At 44.5% G+C, this 12,278-nt stretch overlaps 2 protein-coding genes across 3 annotated transcripts in view; one reads left to right on the top strand and one right to left on the bottom strand.

Moving 5' to 3' along the window:
- The window catches only part of LOC133510439 (organic cation/carnitine transporter 2-like), a 20,211-nt gene extending 18,668 nt beyond the window's left edge, over window positions 1–1,543 (bottom strand). For both annotated transcript variants that reach the window (XM_061838334.1, XM_061838335.1), the window contains exons 1-2: window positions 1,407–1,543; window positions 1,120–1,324 (exon numbers count right to left, since the gene is read on the bottom strand). The gene's annotated coding sequence lies outside the window, so the exon portion shown is untranslated. The remainder of the gene's footprint in view (window positions 1–1,119; window positions 1,325–1,406) is intronic.
- onecut3b (one cut homeobox 3b) lies at window positions 1,024–12,278 on the top strand. The gene is made up of 2 exons (XM_061838338.1): window positions 1,024–2,174; window positions 11,929–12,278. The coding sequence occupies exons 1-2, from the start codon at window positions 1,109–1,111 to the stop codon at window positions 12,276–12,278; spliced, it is 1,416 nt and encodes a 471-aa protein (XP_061694322.1). The 5' UTR covers window positions 1,024–1,108.

Raw genomic sequence — 12,278 nt, 5'->3', positions numbered from 1 at the left:
GATGAGAATATTTAACGGAAAATAGTGCGAATTAGGCACCGAAAAATATAATTAATCAAATTGATTACATATTACGGACGTCCATGTCGTGTTTGAACCAATTCTGCAAATCCAACTTCCTCAGGTGAAGTTGGCAAAACCGGAATGATGTGCAGCGTTCCTGCTCGATCCCAACTTTGTGACCTCTACACCACCCCCACCCCTTACAAGCACACCACCTTCGTCATTAATCTCTGTCAGTCAATATTTCGATCAGCTTTATCACAAAGCGTAGAAATGCAAAACCATACAGTCTGTGGGAAAACAGCAAGAAAAAGTTTATCCGCAAAATAATTGTGCGCAAAAAAAAAAAAAAAATCCAGAAAGTAACATCGATTTTGTTTGATTTCTTTTACAATATATTATTAATTTTTGATTGTCCCTGGAAAGCTTCGAGAAAAATACGCGAAGAGCCCAAATTCCGCAGCCTGCGCAATAAATCATGACTGGAGGCCATGTTATCCGAGGACATAATTCAGCCCTTTCTTTTTAACGAATATGACAAATACGACACAAATATCGAACAAATGTTTAGCAGTTTATATTTCTAAAATTTGGAACAATAGTGTAAATGTGTTTTATGCGTTGAATAGACCTTCTGAGATTGACCTTAGAATTGATATAGAGATGACATAGTCAGAGATGTTTCCCACCCCTGCACTAAATGATCCTAAAACCTCTTCACTTGTACGAAATCCGCCGTGACGAATTTTATTTCCACGCAATTTCAGGCAGAGTGGGGGCTCAATGTGCCCGCGTGCCCGCCGATGCGCGTCCACGCCTCTCAACCACTCGCAGATGGGAGCGCTGTTGGATCAGAGATGAGATATAACCGCGCACACCCCCACCGCACGCTTAAAGCCTCACGACGCTGCCAGGACGCGCCACACCTGCGTGCGTGGGAACAGCACAAGTTCTCCACGCCCGAATTGGAGCGATCGAAGGGTTCTAATCGATGGATCGGCGTCCACGTGTTCTGGTAATTTTATCAGTCCGGGACGGCGAGGAGGCTTAGGGAAGAGCGAGAGACTCGGGCGAGGGTGGGGAGGGAGACTCGGAGGGGGAACAGATGGAGCTCACCATGGAAAACCTCCACAGCATCTCCTCGCACTCCCAGGTGGGGAACCTGATGAGCTCGCGGCCGTCGCCTTCCCCCAGCGCCGCTTCCCGGAATCTGGTGTCGCACGCCCCCGGCGCGCGCTCCGCGATGGTCTCCGGCATGACTTCTATCCTGGAGAGCTCCAGCGGAGACTACCGGCCCGATCCATCTTCGTTGTCGGGACACCTGCACCCGTCCATCAGCATGTGCGAGAACGCGATGAGTCTGAGCAACACGTACACGACCCTTGCCCCGCTGCAGCATTTACCTCCCATCTCCACCGTGTCAGAGAAGTTTCACCATCCGCATTCGCACCACCACGCCGCGGCCCACCAGCGCCTCTCCTCCGGGAACGTCAGCGGCAGCTTCACGCTGATGCGGGACGACCACCGCGGGCTGGCCCCCATGGGCAATCTGTACAATCACTATCCCAAAGAAATGTCTGGCATGGGCCACGGCTCGCTGTCCCCGCTGCCCAGCGGCCTGGGCTCTTTGCACAACCCCCAGCAGCCGCTCTCCTCCTACGGCCCGAGCGCGCACCTTTCCGCCGAAGCGAAGATGCTTTCCCCGGTGTCGGGGTTCGAGTCTCACGCCTCCATGCTGTCCAGGAGCGAGCAGGAGCACCTGGCGAGGAGCTTAGGGGGCCACGGGCACGGCATGATCTCCAACCTGAACGGCATGCACCACCACCCGCACGGCCACCTCCATTCGCAGCCCGGCGGCGCGGTGATGCTGGGGGATCGGGAAAGGCACGGCCACGGTAGCGGGCAGGCGGGCGCTGGCTCGGGCATCCAGGCAGAGGAAATCAACACCAAAGAAGTGGCCCAGAGAATAACGGCAGAATTGAAGCGATACTCCATCCCGCAGGCCATATTCGCCCAAAGGATCCTAAGCCGATCCCAGGGGACGCTCTCGGACCTGCTCAGGAACCCGAAACCCTGGAGTAAGCTTAAATCGGGCCGGGAGACGTTCAGGAGAATGTGGAAGTGGCTGCAAGAGCCGGAGTTCCAGCGGATGTCTGCTCTGAGGCTGGCCGGTAAGCGAGCGTCATTTTATCGCTATTACATCACGGAATTGATCCGAACTTGTGAAAGGGCACACTCAACTTGCACGGGCCTCACATTTCAGCACCATGGACAGTTGATGCAGCCAATACAAAGGCCGGTCTTCAGCACTAAAGCCCCCCACAGCAGGGTTTCCCAAACTTTATTAAGTCAAACTACATCTTTTATATCCCTAAAACACGCATGCGACACGCACCACCCGAGAAAATTTTTACAAAAAGTGGATTTAGAAGTTAGGATCTTCTGCTAACTCGTGGTTATGCTTGTCACACTAAGCCGCTAGCATGGATAGGGGAACAAAGATATACATCATTTTTGGTGAATAAAGAATTTTCACACCATGTAAGGGAAATTGTGGCACAATGGCTGGGAATTTCCGACCTATAATTTATGCAACATTGTTCAGCACCAAAACACCATAAATCCACCGTCCACAGTTATTACTATTATTTTCGGAACCATTTCCAGACTGTAAATAATAGATTGCGGGCTTGCCGGCCAACTTTGTGAGGGAGAAAGCGGGGGCTGACCCCAGGCTGCCTGATCAATACACCAGTTCCCACTCTCCCTTTTAAATGTGGCACGCGGATCGATACGTGTATTGGGAGCTGAAAGACGCAGTGACCACAAGTTGCATGCGACTTTCCATTGAGCAGTCCGTTGTCAAGTCTCTAAAATTAGAACACAAGAAAGATGTGAAAAGTGGGCGCTATGAGTGCGTTTAACACTATTTTGAGAATTAAAATGCTTATTGCAGCTTTTAACGAGAATTGATCATATTTGGTGTAAACCATTTCGCTACTAGCTGTCAAAATAGCTTGTGTGATATCTAAAATCACGTAAACATCTGTTGTTTTCTAGTGTGAACGTGTCAATCACAACATAGGGTAAGAAATGTAAAAAATTACAAATAGCCTATCCCACACAATAATAACGCTCACTTTTGATTGGGACTCTAAGTTAGGGATTCATTTGACAATATGCTTATTTTTGAATGCTGATCTGCATCATAATAGAGAGACGTGACTAATATTTTGGTGAGTAACATGAGCGTGAGAAAGTATTTGGATCACTTGTAAGACTGCAAATTATAAGCACATTAAAAAAAGTTAAATGAAAACCTCTGTCAGTGTCAATCAAAACTGTGCATATTTGCAAAATAATGTTTGATATAACTTTGGGTATACTTATTTTTTGCAAGCGGTCATAATGTTGTGGTTGGTTAGTGTTGATCAAGTGATCTGCTGTCCTATAAGAGATCAGGGCTGCTGTGGGAAATTGTCCAATTTCACTCAAATCATTGATTCATGACAAATACATCTTTGTCCGTTTATCAATGCTAGCAACGTGTCGCGGCAGGCGGAAAAATGAAATCCTCTTCAGTTCAATAAATCTGCACTGCTGCCATTCACACAACAGAATGGCTTGTGTTCAACTGAGCAGACTCCAATTGAAATCATCGCGATTTCATTTAGTTGTTAAACATTTTGTGATATTTCAGTTAGGCGGTGCGGTGTAGGATGCTTCTAATGGTTCTAACAGAGGTGGAGAAACACAGCGGCAGACACTGGGGAAGCTTCATTTACACGGAAATCCATCACAAGTTGCATGACAACAACAGTAGACGGATCATTTCCCCCCCAATTTTACACAAAACCCAGCTAACGGGGACAGTGCCGGAATTGTTAAATTGACACAGAACAAAAATGTGACAAAAGTGTGAGGTGCTAAACGTTGCTACGAGTGAGGTTAATATAGAACAGCGAGATGAACAGCAGAATTTCCAGGTATTGGAATGGATGGCTAGATAAATGGGGATTATCAGACGAGGTTCTGAGTGTCATTAATGGGGTAACTCCGTCCTTTTTCTGTTTGCCTGGCTTTGCACATTGGAGATCAATAATTCTGTTTCCCTGTCAGCCCTCCCCCTTTCTATATATTTCCCCTCCATGTGCTGCAGCATGACAGAAACGTCAACGGTTCTGGCTAACCCGCTAACAGGCAGTCAAGGTTTTTTTTTTTTGTAGCTTGAATACAGTAGATCAGACAGAAAATGTGGAAGGTGAAAGATAGCTAAAATAAACAAAGCCTTGCGCTCATTCTAATGGAGCTCCTACTTGCCTATCATCAGATAATCATCTCAATTCATTTCACAGACCAAGACCATGAGTGGGATGCAGCTTCAGAGAGTTTTTAGGTGTTGAAATGATGCGGAATATAAGCCCTGCACATACAGCATGGGGGCTATGAGCTGCCATTGATTGAGTGAAGGCATCCAGGTCCGCGCTTTGTGTGAACAGCCTGATAGAGGCAGGCTAGTGAAAGGATCAATAGCGACCTTAATAATTGATAAGTATGAGGGAGACGGAGGCCTGGGGTGGGGGGTGATGGGGTGAGGGGGGTGGGAAGGCAGAAAGTGGCGGCGAAAGCTGCTTGTAACAGCATCTTGTAGGTAAGCAAAGTCAAATCTGTGGTCAACGTTCCCATCTCACGGCACGCTCGCACAAAAAGGGCGCTGTAAGTGGCTTCGGGAGTACACCCGTCAACATCCTCTGCCGGAAAATGCTAGAAAAAGGCAATGGGTGGGCAAATTGTGCCAAAGAGTAATGTTTGATACTTGATCGCAAATGGGCCTTCCAAAGGGCATTCGTATTCAGAGTGAACTGTGCTTTCTTGTCCATGTCAGCAAATCGTCATACGTATGATGTCATTTGATTTGAAGTCTCGCTTTATGACCTTTGCAATATACAGCACGTCTTTATGGAGGCATGCATGAGTGTGTGTGTCTGCGCCATACATTGTTTAGGCTCATCTGACTCGCTCTGAATCGCTATCGATTTCCTCTCTTCTGCTCTCCTTCCCTCCTTCCCTTGTTTCCTCCTCTTCGTTTCACGTCTGGCTCTGGACCAGCGCATAGCATAATTCCTTTGCCCTGCACCCTTATTTCCTCCCCGCTCTCACTCCTAAAACACACGTGTGGCATAATTATCACCATGTGGGAGTGCAAGGGAGATCTTTGCAAAGTTTTAGATAGCAAAAGACCCCCCTCCCCTGCACCTTCATCAAATATTCACAATTATCTTTCATGACGTACAGAGCATATAATTCCCCCCCCCCCTCCCCCTATTCCTGATTGAATGGCCACCAGGCCACACTGAGATCAATCTCATAATTATGACATAAATTTAATTTGTGTGCAAGATTTAATGAGGTTCGTGAGTTGAAATATATGCAGCAAATGGAAGCACGGCGCTTCAATTTACGTGCTTTAGAGTTGTCCTTTTGATTTACTTCTAATTTGGAAAGCCATAAAATCACACAACACACCAACAGTAAAGTCTGGTTGTAAAACGTCTAATGGCTTTATCTCTTAAAATTGCAGGATTAAAACAGTCTCTGTATGCAGTAATTTTGAAACTACAGCATGTGCTTGAAATTGGAGGTTGAGAAATTATATATTTTAGCTAAACCCTTTTGAATGATTTCATTTAGTTATTTAATATCATACATCCTGCTGTGGAACAGGTGTTAAAAGGTTAAATTAGTTTAAAGCACATTTGTGCAAATAATTTGATTACAAAGGTATAAACCAAAGGTACGAAAACAAATCTAATACAGGTATCACGTTCATTTGTTGTCATATCTTTTTTAACTTCACGTTTTTTTCCGTGGTTATGTTTGCCCTTAAGAAAATCAAACAAAGTTGAAAAGAAAAATAGGAGTCACTCGGGTGAAATTGGGCGTTTTATCTTAATTCGTATTGAAGGAAACGCTAAAGACAAACGGAGAAGGCATAAAAAACAAAAGCCAATAGGACCGTTTACAAGCCATTCAAATGCTTCCCATCGCTTGTCCCGACAAGACAACGCGCGCTTTCAATTGACAACTAAAGGAAATGTTTCAAATAATCCGATCCTGATCAATTGCGGGCGTCCTGCAGCATGCGCGCGCGCGTGCGTACGGGCGCGCAGGCAGGTAGGCAGTCAGGGCCGCTGCATGCGTGCGAGAGGGTTGCTGCACCATTCTGTCCTGGGCAATGAGAGAGCCTATAATCTGATCAATACATTCAATAAGCGTACATCTTGAGAGGTGTGACACACAGTGATTGACAAAACTGTTTCTCGCCTTACAGTAGTCCGTCCAGGACGGGAGAGGGCCCGTCTCGCCGCACACAAAGCCCGATCTCATCCCCCCGTCCAGGGGTCGACTAGCAGCAGCACGGTGCGGTTAGTTCACCGTCTGCACCCCCCACCCCCAACAACCCCACCCGTCCTCATTTCTCTCTCTCTCTCTCTCTCTCTCTCTCTCTCTCTCTCTCTCGCACACACACACGCACACACACACACACACAAATGAGTAATAACATTTTTGCTGCAATTGGCAAATTCGCCTCAATTGATTTTCTTATGATTTGCTGTTCCTTTATACCTCCCATAAATATTAGACTTGATTTATTGATTTTTAAGTGGGCTTCATTTAATAACGTGGAAAGTTTAATATGTACTTGATTGCCTTCAAAAGAAATACCTAAAAACTGGAATTGCACCTTTATGAAGATGATAATCCTCTTTCTATTGTTTAGAATACTTTCAACAAACATAGTTTGCAGCGTTGTTGAATAGTGCAGAGTGAGGGGTGTTTCTAAAAGACCGGTTACCCCAAAATGATCACAAGTCAGTTTTTACAAACTGTTTAATTGATTAAAATTTCTTGCCAAATATTTTTTTAAATGTAAGAAATTTATTCTCTTTATCACTAGTTTGTACCGTACACTGAATATGCCCAATATGGTTTCGTGAAATGTAAATTTGGATCCCAGCGAGGGAACATATTTTATTTTTTTTAAATTATAGGAAACACATTTGTAATTTGTGTCTCAAACTGAAGAAGTTTGGGAAACACTGCCTAATCATTAATATACTTTGATATATTAATGTATTGCAGGGCGGCACGGTGGGACAACTGGTTAGAGTGTCAGACTCACAGTTCTGAGGATTGGGGTTCTAATCCCGTGTCTCCCCTGTGTGGAGTTTGCCTGTCCTCCCCGCACCTGTGTGTGTTTTCTCCGTCTACTCTGGTTTCCTCCTACCTCCCTAAAAACATGAGACTCTAAATTGCCCATAGGTGTGATTATGAGTGCAGCAGTTGTCTATCTCTGTGTGCCCTGCAATTGGCTGGCAACCAGTTCAGGGTGTACCCTGCTTCCTGTCCGTTGACGGCTGGCATAGGCTCCAGCACACCCCGCGGCCCTTATGAGGATAAGCGGCAAAGAAAATGGATGGATGGATGTGCCTAATAAAGTGTCCAGTCCAATCACAATAATGATGCAAGTGTGCAGCTTCCCTGGCTAAACGATAACATGAGTGGCAAACTAAAGGAATTCGACACCTGCCAAACGGCTCTTGACTGCACCTTCCGATCACCATCCTCATTCTCCAACACTATCACGAGTGCACAAACTCTGAAACGATGAAGCGCAGAATAGGAGCTAATGACTTAATCTTTGTCTTAAACCGGCATCTGCGATGAAGTGGCCGTTGTTGACATATGAAATGAGGCGAAAGCCACTCGAGACCTCAGAGTGTGGCCGCTTGTCCCTTCAGAAAGGCCCATTTGATAATGAGGGACCTAAAGATAGCTCTGGCGCTTTTCTTCTTGTCTCGAGAGAGGCCAATTTAATGAGATACTCCCTCTTTTACTTCCCTGTGGTCCCATTCATTGCTGCGGTGCGAAGCGTTCAGGGGCACCGTTTGAAATGGACCTATTGATTATCTGAAATATGTATTGACCACACTCAGACCTTTGCAAAGCAGGATGGCGGCACCATTGTACTCTAAGACAGTGGTCCCCAACCTAAAGCGGCAAACAATAAACGCAATCCATGACTGTATATTTTGTCTGAACTTATCTTATATTATACATTATATACAATGGTGAATAAATAACAGATTTTACCAGTATCTACAATCAGTGGGAGCCCCGATGTTCCCATTTGAAGGTGGACGCAGACAAATAAACCCAAAGCCAGTTGCCACATTAAGCAAAGTGAACTGTGAAGATGAATGACCCGTAGAGATAAAAATGCTTGCTATTTTCATCAGAAACGCTGCTTTTGATTAGTTGAAAGGTCTTTTTTTTTTTTTCAACAAAGTTTGTTTTTAGTCATTTTAGCTCTGTTACTACAGTATTTGGCCATGAAGAAAGAGTGATGTGTGGGAATGACATGGTCAATCTAAAATAGCCTATAGATTTATAGTTGGTATCAAACATTTACACAACCCTGCTGGGAACCAGGCTTTTGTGAAAATAAGAGCAGGACAAATCATTTCTAGACCCACCCAACACCCATTAATGTGACCTATAACCCGTCGAACTCAATAATAATAAAAAAAAAAATCATAATTGGGGATGTGGCTGTGTCCAGAATTAACCAAGAACATTCAAACTCATGTTAAATGGGAGTCAGCACAGTTGATACCATTTCAAGTGCCTCTAAGTAAAGATAAGTGGTTCGAGTAGACTTTTCCACACTAATGGTTGAAAAGTTTTGAAATAGTGATCAAGATAAAGTCTTTGGATGCACAGTGCGTAGAAAAGGTCTACACCACCCTGTTCAAATACCAAGTTTGGGCACAAACGAGACCAAAGTAAATTAATGTAACCTATAATGGGAGACAGCACACTGCTGTCACCATTCAAAATGCCTTTGATGAAACCAAAATTCCCAACGTTTTATTTTCTTTCTAGAATAAGCCCAAAGGTTTTGTGTGAACACTGATTGCGGTTTGGGACTATTCATAAACACCTTCACCTTGACAAAAGCCCCAAGTTGTGAGGTTTTCATTAACATTTACACCTTATTGGCGTAAAACCTTTTGAATGGTTTCTGTTGGTGTCATTAAAACAAAAAAAAACAAAACAAAAAAAATATATATATCTCAGCAAATCGAACAAGGGTGTGTAGACTTTTTATATCCACTGTTTATACGTGATTTTTCTTCTTTTTTTTACTGAATGATCCGACCTGTTTAATAAGTGGTCCGGAACCCCAGCTCCAAGCCACTCCCGATGCATTTGAACGTCGGGGAAACAGAGCAGTGTTGGCATTGCGAAATGGCCGGGAGGCCAACTCGTTGGAAAACAGGCATTACATATTAAATTATCACTATATTAGCACTAGCCTTCAGTCATTACATTAGGGGGTATTGAGTTTATTTCGAGATAGCACTTAGAGAGCCTGGAGGAGATACTGGCTTGGCTGTACCTGAACCAATTGAATAAACGTTCCATGAAATGGTTTCGGATCAATCAATATGGGGGGCTATCAATCTGAGGGCAAATTAAAACAATTGAGGAAAAAAAAAAACGATAACGGGGAGCTGGACAGAGACGTGCACGTACAACGAGTATTTTGCGATGATGCTTGGCTTGCAGTAACAAACACGTTGAGAAATGAGGATCCAAACACACGCATGCTCACGCAGTCACGCATGCATACACATGTGCACGTTCATATTGATCACCCCCCCACCCCCACCCCTCACAGTCAAATCTGTTTACTGTTGTTGTCTAAACCTGCTGTAAAGTCATCAATCATGTGCATGCACCACCTCCACTCTCCGGCCAGCCTCGCTGCCTTTCTTCTTCCAGCTCCTCATCCCTTTTGCCTTTCCTGCATTTTAGCCACACACGCGCACACAACAAAACATTAATGTTATGATGATTATTTTTAAGAGAGACATTTTTGGCTTTTCCGAGACGACCTCTTTGTTCTTCGACTGATAACCAATTTCTTCTCCATTTGTCACAAAGCGCGCTCCCGAGTTATATACCACGGTCACACGCGCGCGCGCCACACACACACACACACACACACACACACACACACACACACACACACACACACACACGCACACACACACACACACACACACATGGATCGATGGCGATCGATCGGGTGGGGAAGGGAGCCCTGATTACTGGACCACGTGTTCGGGAGAAAACCGCGGAAAATCGATCATTGCAGCTTTTTAGGGCAGCAGAACAGAACAGACTCCTTCCAGCGTTCACAGCCAGAACCGAGCCCGTGCACTGACGGTGCATCTACGCACGGCGGCCCGCGTCTTTGTCAGCATTTCACAGCGCAGCGCCTCCAATTCCAGCAACCGCACAAATAGCCGCAATCAAGGCGATTTATTCACGCGTGACCCCACCGCCTCCTCGAGATAGTTTGGGAAGGTAAAAGAAGATAAAGAGCACAATGCCAAAGTATTTCATCTTCACTTCACGATTCAGTTGGATCAAATTGGATTAGCAAGAAACATCCCAATTTTGGGGAAATATTTGGTAAAAGGATTATTTTGAACAGTTCCTGAACGCACCACCTGAAGTAATTTTGAAACTGCAGAATTTTCTGAGGCAAGGAATCATTCTTAATCTGTTTTATTTGTAGAATTTATACTAACAAAGATAACATTTTCTGTATTAGTTCAATTATGACAATATGTTTATTATTTTACATGTTTACATATAAATGATATACCCACTGCTTACACTGTGTGCCACCATGCGTACTGAAAAATTTGTCCTCAGGGAAGTGAGCCAAAACTGCCCACAAAAAAAATATGGTCCCTCTTAGGCCTGCACACTCATTTAAATTTTTGATTAGGAAGTCCCATAATCAATGATTGGTTGGGTTTCAGGTAGATTTCTCCAGGCCCTCTGTCGATGATTGAATTTTGGATAGAAAAAAAAAAATCCTTCAGCACCCCCCACCACCACTGAAATAATGATCTAATCACAATTTATTCACAAATCTCTCTACTTGGAACATTTTTACTCTGAAAAACTGAAGGGTCAACATAGAACCCAAAGGCAGTTCCTTATCTAGTACGCATATGGTAACTACTTTTGTTTCAAAATAGTACAAAATGAGATACTAACCAATCACTTCTGCAGTCTGTGAGCCACTCAAGAATTCCATGTTTGCATCTAGAATCGTGGGTCCTATATGGTGGAATGGACCCCAAAAGAAACCCAATGGTGTACAATGGTGCTATATGAAACCAAGAGTGCAACATAGAACTTATGAAGTATCTTTGCTTTTTAATATCAGCTATTAGTATGCTTTTGAAATAACAAACTTGCCCTTTGTGGGACTGACATAGGTTACCGTATTATTCTTTTGTATGAGCGACAATTGCCTTCTGTCATCTTGTTTCAGTTCACTTTTCCGCCTGTCATTACATTATTTGGCATAGATAGATGATCAAAGAGATATTACTTGTAGTTAATAAATAATTTTGAATTTAATGATGTGGTTGGGAATTTCTGTTCTAGGCTGTACCAAAACTTGCCACTGGCCAAAGTGCCGACCACATCAATTTTGTGGACATGGAATCGTGTGGCTTACAGCTTCCATACTAACTGCGGCAACAATTATATTTCATCTGGGGCAAAGCAAAGGACTCCATTTGAGATGTTGATTTATTCGAGCGGATAACAACAATCGGGATGTATTCAAAACGCAATATGAACATGGTCATTTATGTTAACAAATGTCCCATTGCCATATGACTGTGTTGCCATTTCATGTTTTGTTGTCATTGAGCATTAAAATTTGTGTCCTGGAGTTCATGCGTAAAAACTCAATTTGAGAGGGATTAAAATGAAGCTGTGTTTTTTCTTGTTTTTGGCTCATTTCTTGTCCTCCCTTTGTGTCTCCAGCATGTAAACGCAAGGAGGAAGACCGAGGACGAGAGCGCAACCAGGTGCCAAAGAAGCAGCGGCTGGTCTTCACAGACCTGCAGCGTCGTACCTTGGTAGCCATCTTCCGAGAGAACCGCCGTCCCTCCAAGGAGATGCAGCTCACCATCTCCCAACAGCTAGGCCTGGAGCTCTCCACCGTCTCCAATTTCTTCATGAACTCACGCCGTCGCTGTCCAGATCGGTGGGACGTGGAGGAGCACGGTCATGGGGCGCACGCCCACATCCACGCTGCTCACAGACACGCCAATGCCAACTCCTCGCCGGTCCACCCTGGTACCCCCTCAGTCAGCACTTTCTCCAAGGCTTGA

The sequence above is a fragment of the Syngnathoides biaculeatus genome, chromosome 13, assembly GCF_019802595.1.
Source record: "Syngnathoides biaculeatus isolate LvHL_M chromosome 13, ASM1980259v1, whole genome shotgun sequence".
In the NCBI taxonomy this organism is placed as follows: Eukaryota; Metazoa; Chordata; class Actinopteri; order Syngnathiformes; family Syngnathidae; genus Syngnathoides; species Syngnathoides biaculeatus.
This window is presented reverse-complemented; position numbering and strand designations above follow the sequence as displayed.